This window comes from Bos mutus, chromosome 2, assembly GCF_027580195.1.
Source record: "Bos mutus isolate GX-2022 chromosome 2, NWIPB_WYAK_1.1, whole genome shotgun sequence".
Taxonomy (NCBI): Eukaryota; Metazoa; Chordata; class Mammalia; order Artiodactyla; family Bovidae; genus Bos; species Bos mutus.
In genome coordinates, this window is record NC_091618.1 from 91,195,534 (window position 1) to 91,216,625 (window position 21,092).

At 38.3% G+C, this 21,092-nt stretch overlaps 1 protein-coding gene across 1 annotated transcript in view; it reads right to left on the reverse strand.

Annotated features, from left to right (window-relative positions):
• Positions 1–948: 948 nt before the first annotated feature.
• NEB (nebulin) overlaps positions 949–21,092 on the reverse strand; it is a 220,916-nt gene continuing 200,772 nt past the window's right edge. The window contains 16 exon segments of the mRNA XM_070390326.1: positions 949–1,710; positions 6,409–6,515; positions 6,802–6,948; positions 7,879–7,971; positions 8,114–8,182; positions 8,185–8,296; positions 8,402–8,509; positions 9,358–9,450; positions 9,770–9,862; positions 10,157–10,249; positions 11,784–11,876; positions 16,262–16,354; positions 16,830–16,922; positions 18,754–18,846; positions 19,794–19,886; positions 20,489–20,593. Of these exon segments, the coding sequence (XP_070246427.1) occupies positions 1,537–1,710; positions 6,409–6,515; positions 6,802–6,948; positions 7,879–7,971; positions 8,114–8,182; positions 8,185–8,296; positions 8,402–8,509; positions 9,358–9,450; positions 9,770–9,862; positions 10,157–10,249; positions 11,784–11,876; positions 16,262–16,354; positions 16,830–16,922; positions 18,754–18,846; positions 19,794–19,886; positions 20,489–20,593 (1,659 nt within the window). The 3' untranslated portion in view covers positions 949–1,536.

The following is a 21,092-nucleotide window of genomic DNA, read 5'->3' on the forward strand; positions in this document are numbered from 1 at the left end:
ATCTGTCCAGATCTTATGCCAGTTTTTTGATTGGGTGGTTTGGTTTTTTTGGTATTGAGTTGCATGAACTGTTGGTATATTTTGGAACTTAAGCCCTCATAGGTGGCATCGTTTCCAAATATATTTCTCCCATTGTGAGGTTGTCTTTTCATTATATGATGGTTTTCCTTTGATGTGCAAAAGCTTAAAGTTTGGTTAGGTCCCATTTGTTTATTTTTGCTTTTATTTTGCTTAGAAGACTGTAAATTCATACTTTTAAGTAAGAAAAAAAGTGTAAGATTACTGTCATTAGTTTACTATGGCTTCTGTAAAAATCAAAAACTGAAAGGCTTAAATAATAGAAATTTATTGTCTTGGTTCTATAGGCTAGAAGTCTGAGATAAGATGTCAGCAAGGGTTGGTTCCTTCTAAGGGCTGTGAGGAAGGCTATTCATGCCTCTCTTTTAGCTTCTTGTGGTTGCTAGCAATTTTTGGCTTTCCATCACCCCAGTCTCTGCCTTCATTTTTACATGTGCTCTTTGCTTTGTGTCTCCAGACACAAATTAAGGAGCTTAGGGAGAACATTATTACTACAGCAATAAAATAACGTGACAGATCTTTTGCTTTTTAGTAAAGATACTCTGTACACTGAAGCAACAAGCCATTATTGCCCATTTAATGCCTTTGACACAAACTGCCAGCCTACTGGATCCAGATGAAGAAGATCCCTTGAAGATTGGATCCCACAGCTATTTCTAAAACTTTATAAGCCAAGCCATAAGGAAAGCTTGCTGAACACAGTCCAACATTTGTTCATATTTTTTTAATTGAAATATAGTTGATTTTCAGAGTTGTGTCTTGTGCATTTTTAAGTTTAGTTTTTGTGGTGAAGTCTAGCATAGATTTGCTTTGTTGAAGTTTTTATTTGTAGATCTTAAAACTATTAAAAAGTAATGCTCATTCCGTCAATGGTGTTTGTTGCAGAATTACAGATTTTATTAGACACTAGTGTAACACCAGTTTATATTGACTATCAGCTTCATAACTTCAGAACTGGATTAGAAATAAAAGTATCAGCAGTCAATAAGCAAGGAAAAGGTGAGTATCTGCCATTTTTAAAAACTGTTTAACATGTTTAGAATTCTTGATTTAGAAAAGAAATACTGTTAAACATTTTAGTAATGGAGAAAGACTCTGGGTTGATACAGCAATAATAATGCAGAAACTTCTAAAAATGTCTGTGCTGAAATCATTTAAAACCCAAAAGAAAATTTTTTAATTATAAAAAAAAAACCTATGGGTTTAATGTTGTCTCAGGTTTTATGTGCAAGTCCAGAAAATAGAGGTAAGTCTAGTTTAATAATTGGATAGATTAATTGTACTAATACAATGGTGAATTACTTAGGTATGTGTAGAAACAAATTAAGGGATGGTACAACCGTAAATCATAACAAAAACTATTAGGCAGTTTGAGAACTTGGAGAATAGTGGAGAGTCTAAACTGAAATACTAACAAGATTTGTAGGTCATGTAGACAGGATTGATGCTTTGAAGTGTCTAAATAGCTTCAACGTAGTTGGCTGGGAGCATGCCGGTCCTGCCAGTCCTCTGCACAGTGCCGTACATCCAACCTTCATCTATAGCTTGAACATTGACAATGGCATCTCCATCTTTGAAGGATACCTCATCTGCATCAGCAGCCATATAGTCATACATGGCACGGAAGATTTTCTGTGGGTAAGGACAAAAAAGGGAAATGTTAGATTTGCAACAATTAACCTAAACAACTAATTTTAAAGTCTCTTATGACACCAGAAATTTAAGTTGCATGAAACAGAATGTGCAACTACCACCAAAACTAAAAAGACTAGGAGAAAATATTTGCAAATCGTATATCTAATAAGGATTACAATCTATCTTATCTGATGACTCAGATGGTAAAGAATCTGCCTGTCAATGCAGGAGATTAAGGTTCTATCCCTGGATCAGGAAGGTCCCCTGAAGAAAGAAATGGGAACCCACTCCAGTATTCTTGCCTAGAGAATTCCATGGACAGAGGAACCTGGTGGGCTACAGTCCATGGGGGTCACAGAGTCAGACACGACTGACTGACTACATACACACACATCTATTCAGATCCTTTGCTGAGGATCTGAATTGTTGACGAGAGATACACCAAGAGCTAAATACTCTGCGTCATTAGTCACCAGGAAAATGTAAAGTTACAATGCGATACCACTACACGCTGGAATGATAATTGAAAAAAGGTATTGGGGAGGATGCGGGAAAATTGAAATCTTTTATAAACTGCTGATAGAAATGGAAAATGGTGCAGACACTGTGGAAAACAGTTTTGGAAATTTCTCCTATTTTACATAGTTCCCATGTGACCTAGCAATTGTACTCCTAGGTATATACCCAAGAGGAATGAACGTATATCCACACAATAACTTGTATACCCTTATTCATAATAGCTAAAAACTGGAAACAGCCCAAATGCCCACCAACTGATGAAGGAAACATTTTCATACAATGTAGTAATATTTGCTAATATAAAGGAATTAGTACTGATAAATGATACATGGATAAATCAAACATAAAGCCAGTAACAGCAGGCCACATATTAACATGATTTCATTTATATGAAATGTCCTAAATAGGCAAACACGTAGAAATTACGTTAGTGGTTATACTATTGTGGAAAATTCTGAAAGATGGGAATAGCAGACCACCTGACCCGCATCTTGAGAAACCTATATGCAGGTCAGGAAGTAACAGAATTGGACATGGAACAACAGACTGGTTCCAAATAGGAAAAGGAGTACGTCAAGGCTGTATACTGTCACCCTGCTTATTTAACTTATATGCAGAGTACATCATGAGAAACGCTGGGCTGGAGTAAGCACAAGCTGGAATCAGGATTGCCGGGAGAAATATCAATAACTTCAGATATGCAGATGACACCACCCTTATGGCAGAAAGTGTAGAACTAAAGAGCCTCTTGATGAAAGAGGAGAGTGAAAAAGTTGGCTTAAAGCTCAACATTCAGAAAACGAAGATCATGGCATCTGGTGCCATCACTTCATGACAAATAGATGGGGAAACAGTGTCAGACTTTATTTTTGGGGGGCTCCAAAATCACTGCAGATGGTGAGTGCAGCCATGAAATTAAAAGACGCTTACTCCTTGGAAAGTTATGACCAACCTAGATAGCATGTTCAAAAGCAGAGACATTACTTTGCCAACAAAGGTCCGTCTAGTCAAGGCTATGGTTTTTCCTGTGATCATGTATGGATGTGAGAATTGGACTGTGAAGAAGGCTGAGCGCCGAAGAATTGATGCTTTTGAAACTGGTGTTGGAGAAGACTTGAGAGTCCCTTGGACTGCAAGGAGATCCAACCAGTCCATTCTAAAGATCAGTCCTGGGTGTTCATTGGAAGGAATGATGCTAAAGCTGAAACTCCAGTACTTGGGCCACCTCATGCAAAGAGTTGACTCATTGGAAAAGACATGCTGGGAGGGATTGGGGGCAGGAGGGGAAGGGGATGACAGGATGAGATGGCTGGATGGCATTACCAACTCGATGGACGTGAGTTTGAGTGAACTCCAGGAGTTGGTGATGGACAGGGAGGCCTGACGTGCTGCGATTCGTGGGGTCGCAAAGAGTCGGACACGCCTGAGCAACTGAACTGAATGTTTTATTAGAGAAAAAGAATTTGAAAAATCAGCAGTAGTGCATATTTCTCTCACTTTGAGAATTTGGGAGCATACCAGAAATAAGATTTTCTGGAAAGCTAATTTAAACAGTGGTGAAAACAAAAAATACAGTATGGTGACTGTTGCTAATCAACAGCATAAATTTCAGTTAAGCAAGATGAATGAATGCTAGAGATGTGCTGTTCTAGAGACAACCTTGAATCTATAGTAAATGTACACTGAAAAATAAGAGGGTAGTAGATCTCATGTTAAGTGTTCTTACAACAATGAAATTTTTACAAACTAACAATTTAGAGATACAAATAAAATTTGAAAGTGTCCAAATTTTCTTCATAGGAGCAGCCACTGGTTAGTTATTTGGCATGAAACCTACATATTTTTCCCTAGCATTTTGAAACTCACATTCACATTCAAGGATAGCCACCCCCGACCAATAAGTGGATTACTATAAACAATACTTGGTTCTTTCCATTTGATATAGCTTGGAGGTCTGTCTGTATATAGATTTATTCTGAAGAGAATTCCATATTTTAATAATAACTACAAGTTATTTAGCCATTTCTGTATTTCTAGATAGTTAACCATCACTGTATTCGTCCACTAACCCCATAGTGTTGGTCTTCAGGTGTCTGTCTTTGGGCTGAAAGTATTAGGTCAAAGTTAACATGCCTTTTAAGTTTTCTTAAAAGTTTGCTACCATAATAGCATACTTTGTTATAATTTGTATATTTCTGGTTAGTAGTCATGGTGAGCCTCTTTTCCTTGGCCATTTTTATTTCTTTTGTTGTAGATGGTTTAGTCATATTCTTCCAGGCCTCATTTTGAAGGGAAGGGGAATAATGACCTCGATGAATTTTGGATACTTTATGTGGTTTTAGATATTAATCTTTTGTTATGTATAACTTCTCCCAGTTTGACATTTCTTTTTGTTATAGTCTTCCTTTACATTCCTAGATTTTTGAAGTTGCCAAGGAAGATGTTCCCATCTCCAGTATTGTAAAAATAGTCTTTTTCTGTAGTATTTTACAATTTTGTTTTTTTTCCTCTGCGTATTTGTAACTCTTCGGGTCTGTTTTTGGACTTCACGTGTTTTAAAATCTATTCTCATGCTAAATTCATATTTAATTATAATAGCTTTCTAGTGCATTTTATTCTTATGGTTAAGTCCTTTCCTATTGTCATTTTCAAAATTTGCTTGATCTTACATCTTTACTCTTTCAAATAAATTTTAGGATTAATGTATAAAATTTTTATGATTATTGTACTAGGATTTGATTGGAATTGCCTTGAATTTATGGATTGATTTCTGGAGAAATGACTGCAGGATTCCTTTCCTGAACTATAATAGGTTTTAATACTTACCAATCTTTATGTCCTTTAGTAAAGGTTTTCTTCATACAGATATTGTTCATTTCAATCGTAAAGAATTATGTTATTATGTTTTAATATTATGAAATTAGATCCAGGGTTTTTTAAAAATATTTATTCATTTATTTGGCTGCACCAGGTCTTAGTTGCAGCATGTGGGATCTAGTTCCCTGACCAGGGATCGAACCTGGGCCCCCTGCTTTGGGAGCTGAGAGAGTTAACCACTGGACCAGCAGGGAAGTCCCAAGAGATCCAGGGTTTTAAACTGAGTTTTAAGATAGTCTGGTGAATTGGTGAGCATGATTTGACTTATCTCTTGTACATATAGGACATGTACATATGTACACATGTACATATAGTACATAAGGCCATGGGAATCATGAACTCCTTCGTCAACGACATTTTCGAGCGCATCGCTGGCGAGGCATCAAGCCTGGCGCGTTATAACAAGCGCTTGACTATCACATCCAGGGAGATCCAGACCGCCGTGCGCTTGCTGCTACCTGGGGAGCTGGCCAAGCACGCCATGTCCCAGGGCACTAAGGCTGTCACCAAGTATACCAGCTTCAAGTAAATATAATATGCCTTGCCGCTGTTAATGGAGAAGGCAGTGGCACCCCACTCCAGTACTCTTGCCTGGAAAATCCCATGGACAGAGGGCCTGGTGGGCTGTAGTCCATGGGGTCGCTAAGAGTCGGACACGACTGAGCAACTTCACTTTCACTTGTACATATAAGGTATAACTAGATTACATGTGACATCTGCACACACATATACTGTGGAAGAATGATTCCAAACAACAGATGCTTTGCTTTAAGATGGTGGGTGGGTCTAATGAGCCCACAATGATTATTTTGCTTTAGTTTTTCTGTGTGTTTTGTGTGTATCCATATGTTTGTTTTAAATCACTGAATAATGCTCTTTAGTTATGTGAGCTGTTAATGAAGTTTCTCTGATATTTATTACTGTTGCTGCTAAGTCACTTCAGTTGTGTCCGACTCTATGTGACCCCATAGACGGCAGCCCACCAGGCTCCCCCGTCCCTGGGATTCTCCAGGCAAGAACACTGGAGTGGGTTGCCATTTCCTTCTCCAATGCGTGAAAGTGAAAAGTGAAGTCGCTTAGTCATGTCCGACCCTCAGCGACCCCATGGACTGCAACCTGCTAGGCTCCTCCATCCATGGGATTTTCCAGGCAAGAGTACTGGAGTGGGGTGCCATTGTCTTCTCCAATTTATTACTGTTAACATTATACAAAATAGAAGTTTTGGTTTAAAAAAAAGATCAGCACACCTGTAACCATTATTTCACATATCAAAAAAGGAGGAGGACTTGAGTTACTTACTCCAGCAGTGGATGGATGGGATGGGATGGAGGATACCGTTGTCTGCTGGGTAGCAACTGAAGATGATCGTTGCTGTGGGAGCTCTGTGGTTCTTGCGTGTTTGTAACCTGAAAGGAAAGGGGAAAATAGCATTAGGAGAAAACGTGACTAGATATCATTTACTCTGTGTTTAGCAACTGAGCAGCAGTGTCTTTCCCCCTAATTTAAAAAGAATGATTTCCAAGAAAGGAGGAATGAAAATTAAATAGCTAACTGCATGTACCTCTCCTCAATTTTAGACTCATTAGAAGAAAAGGTCCAGATTTTTTTCTGTTTCTACTCAAAGCATCTCTTACAGTAACATCCAGTGAACTGGCTCCCATGGCTATCGAGGTCAGGGCCATCCACTTGTACCTGTTGAGGCTGCAGAGAAGAAGACGCCCCCGTCACTGTAGGTAGAGAGGTGGGCAGCTTCTGAATGCTCAGACTTCTCCTCACCACCACTGATGCTCAGCCCACTGGCTGATCGAGACTGCTCCCGGCTCCGGCGCTGAGCTTGTGCTGAAGGAGGTAAGATCCATCAGAGAGCAGGCAGAAATGAAATTTTCCTAGGAGTAATCCCTAATGGTAATTGAATCTCAGTTGGTTTTTGTTCATTATAAAACAGTTTTTCGTAGATTTCCATGGATTAAACCCTCAAAACTCTATAATAGAAGGTGGTCCTCATTCTCCAGTTGAGAGTTTAATCACCCAAGGCCCCCTAACCATTCAGTGGTGTAGCCAGGCTTCCGATCCCTGAGTCTGTCCTTGACCACTCTTTCTTCCCTCTAGCCTGCTCATTTTCCTGGCTCACCAAAATGAACAGGTAGTAATGTTCATATTCAAATTCCACCTTTCAACTTCTCCAGAAAGTCCCCTGATCTCCAAATTTATTTAGATGCTCTGTTTCCACAATCTGTGTGAAGACCTTTAAAACTGTTCATGTCAGGGTATAACTACTGATTTACTGATCTCTCTTCATCAGACTAGAGTATAAATTCTTTGAGATTTACAGGCACTACATATTATTTTTACTTTTAACATGAATAAAGGGTATGAAGGCATGTGGCCTCTTGTTGAATGACTATCTTCCTTGACATAAGGGAATTCAGAAAGTTGCTAAAAGTCAACCCTGTTTTTTCCCCTTTACTTACGTATTTTATTGTCATTATTTCCCCAACAGAAAAATTTACTACCTGTTTTTCTTTAGGAAAAAAAATTACAATGGGGACCGAAGGGGACTTACCTTGAGGCAGTGAAACAATCTTTTCCTAATTTGAACTTGTCTAGAAAGTGAGCTTGGCCCACTAGTCAAGGAGATGTTTTTATGCTGAATGAGCAACTCAGGAAATTGAAAGCCCTGGAGGAGACGAACTTTGAGCCTAAATGCCCCTGGCGCTAGCCCACTAAATTGTGATGTTTATGCTGTAAGCCTTTTGCAGCATCACATACCATTAATCATGTGTAAACTTCGGGACTGAATATTGTCTTCTGCTGGATCATAGTCAAAAACTGAGCCAGGATTGGTACGCCAGACGCGTAAACCTGAAAGTGAGATTAAGGGTCAGCACAGGTGTTCTCAGACTCTGATAATTTGGAGACCGAAACATGAACCTAAACAACCACAGGCAGATTGAATAATTTAAAGCTGCTTCCCCCTCCCCACCCCCTCCCCGATCCCAGTTACCTGTAATAGTTTCCTGATCCTGGTCATTCCGTTTCTGTTCCATTTCTACCACTTTCCTCTGAATACCCGGTAGCAAATGTCACTGAAGTCCTGCGTGTTCTTCTTCACTCTCTCAGTGATGGGGTCTGTCACCACCGGTGTGAAGCAACCCTTGTGTTTCTCAAAGTCTTCATGATACTTCACCTGAAATTTCATGAATTCATTTGGTGAAAATAGGATGGTGTAATCATTTACTTTTTGACTCGTTCCAACAGGCTGCCCACCCCATCTGAGGAATTCCTGACTCACCGTTGAGATGTGGCGCTGGGTCTCTCTCACCCGTCTCATCTCTGGCGTGTCCAAGACATAGGCAGCTTTGCCTTGTATTTGTTTCCGGAAGCTATCAGAATAAAGCACCTGACAGAGGAGAAACCATGGATGAGGGCAAGTTATGGTACCATTCTAATTCTGAAGTCTCAAGGAGCTGGGGAGGCAAGCATGAGTCACCTAAAAATTCCCAGCAAGCCCTTGACAGCAGAACTGCTAGCAGGAGGGTAGATGGGCAGGGCTTGAATGAGATTTGTTTTGACTCTAAAAACATAACTTTCATTTTCAAAGGAGATGGGGCAAAGTATAATTTTGAAAGGAAAGGAAAAAAAAATCGTTCTTGAATTTGCTGGGAATTGTAGCACCAGTACACTGGGTGGTATATGGCACTAAGTGTGATATATTTGAAAGAACTATCCTTTAAAATAAGTGATCATTTTTTGAAGGGTTATGTCCAGATTTTATAAACCAGTGTGCTAATACAGAAATCAAAGTCTCAGACATGAAAAACCCAAAATATCAAAGTCAGAGTAAGGCATCCATTTCATAGTATTACCTGTTTCATAAAGCATCTTTTCTTTTTCATAAAGCATCTTAAAGGATTGCTTAAGATTGAGAATGTTAGGAAGTCAATATGTTACAGTCAGTTATGTAAGACTACCTCAGAGTAAAAGGGAAAAGAAAACATTGGCAATTAACTTGTTATATCTTAGTACAATCATTTGGAATTTAAAAGCATAGTTGTGTTAATTTTAGTGTGAATTTTCAGTGGGATAAAAAAAATGCACATTTTTATGGTGTTAAAATGTTATTTTCAAGATGTTGCGATTCTCTTTTCGTTTTAGTGTGTTTTTCAGTTGAATGAGAAAGACACTTGATGATGTTAAATTGTTATTTTCTAAGTTGTTGCACTACTCCTTTTTAGTCCTGGAGAATACCGAGCTAATGTTTTCTTGGTTGCGCTTAGCTCTCTCCATCTCTGGAGTGACCGGTGTCGGAGTTGCTTTTCTCATATTCTCTTTGTACAACACCTAGAGGAGCCAAGAGAGCATCCAAATATCAGAGAGCAGAAACCCAATTCTGAAAACCACCATCTAGCTGTTGTTATGGCTCAATTATGTCACACTCTATAACACCCCACGAAGAGAAGCCATTAAAATGTTATGGTATAAAGCAAAAGGTGAAGAAAGAAATCAGTTTGAGCTGGCAGGGTTGGTATGGTTTTTAAGTGGGTAAAGAAGGATTTTAAAAGATAAATTTTGGAGGAAACTGAGAGGTAAATTAGTGGTATAACTATGTTTGCCAGGCTTGTTAAAAGTGTCACCATCTCTTTTTCCCTCTCTCAAATACCGAGCTAAAGTTTTCTTGATTGCGTTTGACTCTTTCCATCTCAGGAGTAAAGGGTGTGGGGGTGGCTTTCCCCAGGTTCTCTTTGTATAATACCTGTGAGATACAAAGTTGGACCCGAAAGTCACTGGGAGGCAGTCGTCAGGCTATTCAATGTAATGCGATTTGGGGGAGAAAAACCCAGGTTTTATCTACTACTATTAGTGAGAACAACTCAAGAAAAAGCTTTAAAAAACAGTTAATGGCAACAGTCAATGTAGTATGTCGTTTAGGGGAGATTCTAAAAAACTGGCATTTTTTTCTTTTTAACCTGGGATGGAGTTAGGAGCAGGTCAAACGGCAGGGGTTACTTTGCAGAATAAAAAGCACTTTTGTTTCTCAAGACAATACCGAGCTAATGTTCTCTTGATTGCGTTTGACTCTCTGCATCTCTGGAGTGACAGGGGTTGGGGTGCCTTTGCCCACATTTTCTTTGTACAAAACCTATGTGAGTCCAGTGGATCCAAAAAGAAAAAAAGAATGACAGTTACAAAAGATAAAACAGAACAGATCATTTGTTAGGAGGTTCACGTTGCTAAACTATTTGGGCACTAAGATTAGATGGAAAGAAATATGTTTCCAAAGCAAGCTGATAATAGTTACAGCACATTTCCAGAGGAGAACCCTGTCCTGAAATCCTTGCGGCCTAAAAGACAGAACTGTAGTTTTCTGTGCCTGGTTCCAGGGCCCAGATGGGAGACCACCTTTACTCTACCACTAACCTGTGCATGTCACGCACCTGACAGATCATCTGTCAGGACTTAGGAGAAGGTGCTTGAATACTTAGGAGCAGGCACTTGAATAGCTGCTGCCCAAATCGGAATGGGAGACTGGACCCTTTTGCCACACACATCAGGGAAATGTATCTGTGTTCTGCCTCTTGCTTTAATTCAGAACATCATCATACTTATCAGTAAGTAAAAATGTCTTCAGGAATTACATCACTAATAGGGTTAGTCAATAGGAAACAACAGTAATGCATTGTGAAAAATTCCCAGCCTCCCTGTCACCAGTGTCATTCTTGATGTCACAGAAGATTTGAGCTATGGCATTCAAGAGGAAGAATTCTATCAAAGAACTGATTCTCAAAGTTGAGGTCCCTGGACAACAAGGTTAACATCACCTGAGACTTTGCTGGAATTGCAAAATGTCTGGCCCCATGCCAGATCTACAGAATAAGAGACTGAGACTTGGGGTCCCAGTGACCCTGAAGCACACTAAAGTCTCAGTAGTCCCATGTTCCAGTATCGGAGGAACCTCTCTAGTATGTAAGGTAATGTCCCCACACAAACCCCAACCCACAGCAATCTCTTTACATCACAGAACGCAGGCTTACAAAAAGTGGCTTACTAAAATAAGCATTTAAAGACCCTGATAGACAGAAGAACAGAAAGAACTAAAATTGGTAAAACAAAAAATAGTTCAAATGACACTCCTTTTAAAGTAAATGGACAGTGATTTGGCAAAACCACTACTGGATCTTAATTTATGTCATTATGCCTGAAGGAGAGGATAGGGGTTATTTTTCCCAAGGTCTCTTTGTCCAAATCTGACGGGTAAATTATAACCTAAAGTCAGCTGAAAAACAAACAAACAAACAAACAATAAAATCGCAATTCTGATGTTCCAGAAAGAATCCTGTCACACCTCCTACTCCACTCCCCACTTTTCACAAATACATAAAACAAAGAGACCTTAGGGGATAATGGATAGAGAGTTAAGTTTGGGGAGAGAGGAGCAAAGGATGACTTATTGGAAAATCTGTTACTTCCTGATATTAGAACTTTAAAATAATGGATTAAAGCAACCTTGTTATTCTGAGGTTAAGTCCAGGAGTAGCCCTAAAGAAGGAAGAAGGATAAATGTGATTAAGAAATTCACAAAATTTCAGTTATCTTTAAAAAGTAGGATTAATATGTATTATTTTAAATTATTAAAGAAGTAGGTTTTTTTTTTTTTTTTGTCTTGCCGCAAGTACCGAGCTAATATTTTCTTGATTGTGTTTGATTCTCTCCATCTCTGGAGTGACAGGTAAAGGGGTTCCCTTGCCCATGTTTTCTTTGTATAACACCTGTGTGATGAGAAAGCATCCAGAAAAACAACCGTAAGTAACATTTCATTTGTTGTGAGACTTTAAGGGTGAGTTCAACTTCCTTGTTATCAAATGACACAATAATCCAAGGAGCCAGGCGTTATATGCTGAGAAGATGCCACCAAAAACTTTAACGATAGCCATTCTTGGGATAAGGAGACTGACTTTATCTAGGGTCTTTAGCTGCTGGGGAAAAGCTGTGGAATTACCTTCCCAAATAATCACATGAGGATTTGAGTCTGTTAGAATGTGGTTTTGTTGTTATCCAAGCAAACTAAAAGAAAAGAGGTTTTAAAAAATATTTTTAAATGCCAGATGGAATAGAAATCAGAATTAGAAAAAGGATCCATAGTAGTACCACAGAAATGAGAAATGTCCTTTTGCTAAGTGAGGTATATTAGAAGCAAAGGAAGGGAAGTAGGTTTTAAAGAAGAAAAAATGTTAAGTATCAATTTCTTTATGAGGTTAAATGACATCATCTTTTCCCTTTCTTTCCAAAATACCGAGCTAAGATTCTCTTGATTGAGTTTGACTCTCTGCATTTCTGGAGTGGTGGAGACGGGGATTCCTGTGCCCAGGTTTTCTTTGTATAGCACCTGTGTGATAAGAAAGTATCCAGAACAAAAAGAGCAGTCAACCACTCTCCTCTTCTTGCAGAGCAGTGGTGAGCGAGTAGCAGGGCAGAGAGGAAGAGAATGAGTTAGAGGAAGGAAAATACCAGAAGCTTCTAGGTCCATCCTGTAGGAGCCTAAAGACATCCTTAAAAGCAAGGGAAAGCAGGAAGGAGCAGCAAAAGCTTGAAAGTTTTGTTGCTGAACTAATCTCTGCAATGCTGAGCAAAGGAGAGCACCATAGAAAGGAACCATGAGCTGCACCCCCGAGCTTGTTATGAGGATGGGAGAAAACAGAGTGGGCAGAGACAGGAGGAGAACGAAGGAAGTTATTTTGTTTTGGAAATATTAATCAACCACATAAGGATATTTAGGTTTTATAAACATTGCATATTTGAAGGTACATACACACAGATCTTCTTTTGTTGACTTTCAAAAGAAGTCAAATTTTTAGTTTGGGTGAAATATTGGGAGGAATTATACTTGAGGCAAATGGAGAACAGTGACAAAATGCTAAAAGAACTTGAAAATATCTATACAAATACCAGTAGAGATCAAAAAAGTTAGAATAGGAAATCAGGACAACAGTTTATATTTATCTACAGAACAAATTTTTGTAAACTCTACATTCAGAGTTGCCAAAGCAGGATAAATGTGGGGGCTGAGAGACTGGGTATGTTATGTTTTTAAAGGTTGGAAAGTAATATTGAACATTTTTAAAGTGATATTAATGTTTAACCAAACTGGGGAAACTGATTTCACAGGAAATGGCAGCATTAAGTTGGGAACAAGACATGTCAAAGTTTTTACTGGAATAAGTTGATTAGGTTTTAAGGTATAGCCATTAATCTTTTTTTAAAAGGATTTTAAATTAGTTAAAAGGTTTTTTGTTTGTTTGTTTTTTAAATACCGAACTAAAGTTTTCTTGATTGTGTTTGACTCTCTCCATCTCTGGAGTGATGGGAATTGGAATCCCTTTCCCGATGTTTTCTTTGTATAACACCTGTACGACATAAGAAAGCATCCAGAAAAGAACAAGAGCAGTCAAAACAGCCCTTTCAGCTATCATTTAGGGAGCCTATGAAACAGACATCACACAGGAAAGACAAATTCACCAAGTCAACCTGTCTTTTCTAGTACAGGTCTGGATGAGAACATGTTCCACATTTCCTTGGCTAAAGGGCCAGTGTATTTGATATTCAACTTTGATGCTAACTCACGTTAAATGTTGATTTTCTCTGTTAAAATCTAAGAAAAATTATTTCATAAAAGTACTAAAATACTTAGTGTACCATAGAAAGGTTATTTTTTAATTGGAGGGCAAATATTCATTTTCCCTACACAGAATATTCGTTTTACAGAATAACTATTTTAAACCTCAGGTCAAATCTATGCAATATAGGAAATAGGTCTTTGTTGTATAAATTCAAGTTATACAAATGGTTGAGTCTAAATACAGAATCTTTAAAGGTTCTCTGCACTACTGGACAATTTTGCCTAAATGCAACCTATGTAAAAATTAACACAAATGGTTACTTAAAGGAAGAAATTGTCCAGGATCATCAGGATCATTAATATCTCAAATAGATATAAACAATAATATACTTACTCTAATATAGATGAAAATAATTTTTAAAGAACTTTGAAAATAAATGTAAACCTTTCCAAAAGTAGGAATAATAACAACAAACCTATAGGGAAAACAGTAAATATAACATTCCAAAAATATCAATTTATACTGAAAATTCAATAAAATCAAAAGATTGTTAGTGAATAGTAATTACAAACAAAACACAAAAAGACAGTGGGACCAAAGAAAGTTACTGATATTATCTGGAAGTTTGATTCCTTCACATAATTATTTCAATGAACAATTAAACATTTTGGCTGAAAATTCTCCCTACTGCTCTACTCCTTCCCCCCCCAAAAAAATAATCCAGCTAAATTTTCCTAATGACATTGGATTCTCCATCTCAGGCATAAGTGAATCCAAGATCTGTATATAAAAGTTTCACAGACTATTGAGTATTATAGTTTTCAACAAAAGTATTAAGAAAAACATAAACTCATCTAATTCAAATATTTTTTTAAAAATCAGAAGATCTGGATTTCTATTGATGGAATGTCTTGTTTGGAACATGTATCAAGATTCCTTTGGGTTCTGATTCTGAGCAGTTTTCTCTCTTGGTGCCACTGTTTAGAAGGTAGGATCTCTGTTAAGGTAATCCCTGTCCTCAGCAAGGGCCATTATTTCTACATGGGGCCTCAAGACGTGTGTCTTTTCTTACAATGCTAACCCAGCCACATCAAATAAAAATAGTTCTAAGTAAATAAAAGCTATGTAGTATTTGGGGGTTTTGGATATCAATTAACTTCAAAAGTCCTATAAAACACGGAAAGGAACCTGTGAAAAGTTGTAAAGGACTGTTATAGGAAGGATAAAATGTTAGAATCAAATGGTAAGTAAGAGATCTGGAAAAAGGAAGAATTCAGTTGATTTTTTTTTTTTTAAGAATTTGTTAAATTGATTATTTTATAGGGACTAAAAGGAATTTTGATAGAAAGGTATTATTATTTTTTAATACGAAGTTAAAGGAGCTTTCTCCCAAATACCGAGCTAAAGTTCTCCTGGTTGCGCTTGACCCGCTCCATCTCAGGGGTGACAGGGAGGGGAGTCCCCTTGCTCAAGTTCTCTTTGTACAGAATCTGTGTATAAAACCAACAATCAAATCAGCCTGGATCCATTGTTCAGGTAGACTTAGCTTTTAAGGTAGGCTCTAAAAGTATTTTTGCTTGTTTGTTTTCCTAATGACATGAAATAGGCCTAAATAAATTTAAGAAATAGAACAAGTATAGATTACCTTTGGATATTTCATCACAAACAGTATGAGGTCTGTCTCATACAAAAAAGTGGCATTAATACCCACAGATTACAGGCAGGAGTCATTTACTGGATTTGCCAAAAATTTCATTGAGATTTTCTGTAAGATATTACCAAAAAACCTAAATGAACTTTTTGGCCAATCCCCATACATATATAGGCCTTTTCTCAAAGGCAGGATTAGGATTTACCAAATAGTGCTCAAGTTAACTGAAATTCATATGCATAATGAGCTGTTGGTAATTCTCAGGAGACCAAAAAGAAAGGGGTTTGGGGAATAAAATAAGTATTAAAAGCTAAATAAATATTAGCTTTCAATGACCCTGAAACTATTCCAAAGAAACCCATTTATATCTCTTGTGATACACAAAAAATAGCTGAGCCAAGTAAACTTGTATTTCTGAGTCATTGTGAATTGCTAAGTTGTCTTTGGAATGAAAATGTTCAAGAATCACATTCTTTTAAGAAATGCTGCAAACACAGAATACATCAAACAGAGCCATAATAAATACAAATAGAATTCTAGTTAACATTGTCCTTTTGAAGGCGTGTTAGATTTTACTTTTGATTTGTGCCACAACAGTTAGAAACATCTACTGTTATTCAAGGAATTGAGGAAGGAAACACTAAGTATTTTAGGTTTTTAAGGAATGTGATCAATAGCTATGTTTTAGGAAAAACAGTTAAAATTTCACACCAGAACTACAATACTAAATTAGATTTGGGTTGAAAACTGAGGTAACATTTGGTGTCATTTTCATTCTATGAATTTAGTATTTTTATAGGAAGAAAATTATATATTGGTAATGTGTTAAAAATATTATTTTAAATAAAAATTAAGGGATTTTCTATTTTTTCCCCCTAAGAAATACCGAGCTAAAGTTCTCTTGATTGCGTTTGACTCTCTCCATCTCTGGAGTGATAGGTGTTGGGGTTCCTTTCCCCAAATTTTCTTTGTACAAAACCTGTGAGATACAAAAAAGTACCCAAAAGACATTCAAAACAGGCACAAAGATCAAGGAAGAGAGAAAACTGGGGGCAGGGGTGTGTGAGGAGGGAGTTTTAGTAAGTTATATTTAGTAAGAATAATACTTTTACTTGTTACTTCATGTTTTAAGGATAAATTCTAATTCTGGGAATGAAAAAGTACAACAGAAAGCACTGAGTTATAGGATATGAATGTAATGATGAGAAATCTTGCGTTAATTCTATTTACAGTATTTCAGATCTAAGTGGTCACACTGATCAGTCACCAGAAGGGTTAAAATACCATCAGAAAAGTGAGTCATTTTTTGTAAGACTAGATGGTCTTGGTCAGGTGGTAACACACACACCACACACACAAAACTGTTAAGATGTTATTTTTTAAAAGAATGATGGATTATTCTAGTAATTTTTTTTAATGGGAAGTCAAGTTTCTTAATTCTTATTTGTAAATACCGAGCTAAAGTTCTCTTGATTGCGTTTGACTCTCTCAATCTCTGGAGTGACAGGGGTTGGAATGCCTGTTCCCAGGTTCTCTTTGTACATAACCTGTAGAAGATAATTAGAACATCTAAAAAAGTGAAATGACCACAAATCCTTTGGATTTACACCTATGTGCCAGCTATTTGGTGGAAACTCACAGAAAGAATCTAGCTTTCAAACATGACATTTAGGAATAAGGAAAAAAATGCCACAAATATTTATTTTCTCTCTTCAAAGGTAGTAACTTTACTACCTTGAAGACTGTACTAAATTGTGGCACTTCTCTTTAGTCAACATTTAGTATCATTACATTCCTAAAATGCATTAAATAGTGCTAATACATTCAACATTGAAAAAAACATTAACCATTTCATAACATCTAGTATTAGTCCCTTGAATATAGTAGGTCCGCAGTAGGTTATAAATAGGTGGCTTGGTTTACATTTTTCTAATCATGTGTACTCTTTCAGGGTTATTGAGAATTTTGTATTTTCTTCAGAAAATTCCTAACTGGTCTTTAGTCTTAGGTACCCCTTAATGTAAGGAGACTTGAATAGTTTATTTTTGCAGGAAGAGCAACTTTGTCTGAAATTTTTACTCAGTGCTGAATCATGTAAATTAGTGTTTTTGAACAGGGAGAAGTCCAAAGGACTGTGCTAATGAAACAAGTGGGGAACTTCCAGAGCCTTTTGGCATCCTCATTCTACCCTCACTCACAGTGTTAACAATTGTCCACCTAAAGGAAGGAAGGCATTAAGTGGATGGATTCTGTGTTGTACTAGAGCATAGGCTGGGGAGCAACATGGAAAATCTGGGGGTTTGTGTCACAAGTTAATTCCTAAAATCACTGCCACTAGTGCTAATGTCTCTATTTTGCTAGGAAACTATTCAAGATCTTTAACAATCTACCATCTTCAAACAAAGTTGTATTTCTTTACTGAGCAAGGCAACGGAACTGAACCAGGGAACAAAACAAAACCAGAGAAAGGCGAGAAATTGGGCTCAGAGCGGCAAAGGTGATGCAGGCTGGCTTTCCTGGTTGAGTGGATGTGCAGTTCTAAATGCAGCTTGTAACCATGGGAGCCAGGGTAGAAGCAGAGAATGCAAAGGGAATGAGGTCTAAAGGATACAGACGACTTGCAAGACAAACAGCCAGTGTTCTCTAATGGAAATTCAGTGGGATTGAATTTCCTCCAGTGGCCAAGAAAATCAGGTCAAGATCCTTGCCTTTTATTGGCTACAAACTATTTCCCAAACTTCACACAATCTTTGGCTAGTAGCCAGCAACTGCTTACAAACTGCTTGTGGATGGGAAAGAGTGGTGAGTGGCGTTGGGGGATAGGGTGTGGGCGGAGGCAGGACTAGCTGGACAGAGGGCAGGAGAAATGTGTGCTAAACCTGCTGTCTCAAGTGTGGTGGGTCTCCCAACATATACACAGACACTGTACACAAGAGCCTGAAATCCCTGTTTAGAGAACAGGCTTAAGATACACCTTTGTGGGTAAGATGACAGCCAGCACCTTCAGAACACACAGGGCGAGGGGAGAAGGCTATGTAGACTTCACAAGTCTACCCAGGGTCTCCCGGATAGGGGAGAATATCCTGAGGTACATGCATGTACACAGCTTTGTTTTATATTTTATGTTTATATGTATGTGTAATTAACAAGCTCATCTCAGTAACCTTACACTACTGTCAGCACATTTTAAGGAACTGCACATATGATGATTAAACATGAAGCCAAGTCCCTTCTGCTCCCTGATTATGTAAAGACAGAATTTCCTTATCTTGATTTTGCAAACTGCACTGCCTGTCGCAGGGCAGGGAGGGTTGTCCAAGCGGGTAGGAGGAGGAAAGGGTGACGCAGGAAGGGATCAGCACGGGGAGGGGCCGTTACCGAGCTGATGTGCTTCTGTGTCTGCTTGACGCGCTTCACTTCAGGCAGGTCTGGGATGGGCGTTCCTTGTCCAATCACCTCCTTATACTTCACCTGCAGATATAAAAATTGGAACATGAGCATGTGTTTGGTTAGTCGCCCCACAGTGCAAAGTCACGGTTTAAATAGCACAACCTCCATACTTAGTGGGAATGGGGCCACATTCTGATACTGGGTCAGGAGAACCAGGACAAGGACACATGGGTTCTCTCTGATTTCTTTAGGGGTGGGGTCCACACTTCGACTGAAGCCCCTTCTCTTCCCTGAGGTCTCCCATGTCTTATGCCACAGTTCATGTGCCCAGGGCAGACACACGCACACACACCCCACCCCCCCAGGAAGGGCCATTCTCTGACTTACAAGTGACAAGGAGTCTCTTGACCAAATTTGAGTCAGGCTCCTCTGAATCTTCTTCCAAACTAGGCCTTAACCTTTGGACATCTTTGTACCACCCAGTTTTAGCAAGAATCTTGCTAAGTCAGTTTAGCCAAATCTCCCACCCTGGATATCTCATCCTCCTCAATATTCCTTACCCCCCAGCCCCAAGGCGAAGTCTGACTACCTTGATCTGCCATTTTAGCCATAATCCCCCCTTTACCTCCCTGTTTCTTCTGAGTAATTTTCCATCCATTGATCTTTTCTCCACCTTCCCATTCTCCCCCATCCCACCCCGTCCATCCACCCATCATAAAACCCTACTTTCCCTTGTATTCAGAACTGAGCTCAGTTCTATACGGAGATCTCTTTTCTTCTATATTACAATTGTCCTGGATAAAAATCTTTTTTTTTTACTAAACTACTGTCCAACTCTGGTTCATGTTGACACAGGGCTCTCCATTTTTCATGTCTAACAAGCCCTCATGAAAACTGCCTCGACACTGCATTATGGGATGTCCCTCTTATTTTGGTGACAAAAGCTTTGGGTGCAGCTCAGCCATCAGTGTGGATGATCAAAGGGAGGCAGAAGATACTGGAAATGAGTCCCTAGTGGGTGTCTTTACCGAGCTAATGTGGTCCTGGGTTTGCTTCACTCTCATCATCTCAGGTGTCTTTCCAATTGCTGTTCCTGGTGAGACATCCTCTTTATATAAAACCTGGGTATTCAGAATTAGGACAGTGTTACACAGAAGAAAGGACAACACAACCGTTCCTGGAGAAAGAGTAGGAAACATGGCTTCTGTGAAAACAAAAGACACTAGAGAATGTTCTTAGGCAAGTGCTGGAGTGTCTTCTGCGTCAGCCCCAGTAACTCAGACACGTAACAACACGTGTCACTTTTCAGACCTGGAGATTTCTTTTAAGATTATCATACTGTATTAATACATAATGAGAAAAAGCAGAAAATGTTGATTAAAAGACACTCCAGTGTGAAACACAAGATCCATTAAATAAATATAAAGTCAGTTATTTTGGGGAGGGATAATAAATCAGTGTCGAAAAGAAATCTGTCTTCTTGGAGCAAGACAACACGTGTTACTGCCCTTGGGATTAAAAGCTCCTTTGTTAGCAGACATGTTATTTCTAATGGTCTCTGGAGTGGTGGTTTTAGAGCAAATTATGGGGAATTTTAACAAAGAACTAGCATTAACTGGGGAGGTTAGATGTTAATTGTCTGAATCAGCGTGAGGCTAGTATATTTTTAAAGAGACTGAAATTATTAGGTTAGCATTAAATGGAAAATAAATAGTAAATATACCGAGCTGAAATTCTTTTGATTTTCTTTTACACGCAGTATTTCTGGCGTGTCTTGAACAACTGTAATTTTTCCTTTACTGTTTTTAAGGTCATACTGGTATTGGAGCTATGAAAAAAGAGTAAACATCTTGTTAAGATTTCAACATTGTTTTGTATATTTTTAATTGTCCTATATTGTGTAAGGAAGTTAAAACCTTATATATATATATATATTTTAAATGTATCTGCCACAATAATCATAGATAGCCAATGAGAAATTCAATAAGAATTTTGGAGAGAAACTAAACTTTAAAACCCTAAAAGTAGTTTTTTTTTTTTTTTTAAATATCTCTTGCCTAGAATTAACTTTGAAAAGATGTCACCACCTGGAAAAGATGGTGACAGTTCATATTTAACGACAAGAAGTCACTAACAAAGTGTGAGATGATTTGGGACTGAGCTAAAAGGTGAGCCCAGAGGAAACTGGAACACACATCTCCTGGGCAGGGGTGGGAGGTGCTGAGGGCAGCTGTAGGCTGGATACCCAAGCATGTGTGCCCAGAGGCATCCTTCTTTCCCAGCCTCAACCCATGTCCCAGTGAGCTGTGCCTTAGAATCAATAAAAA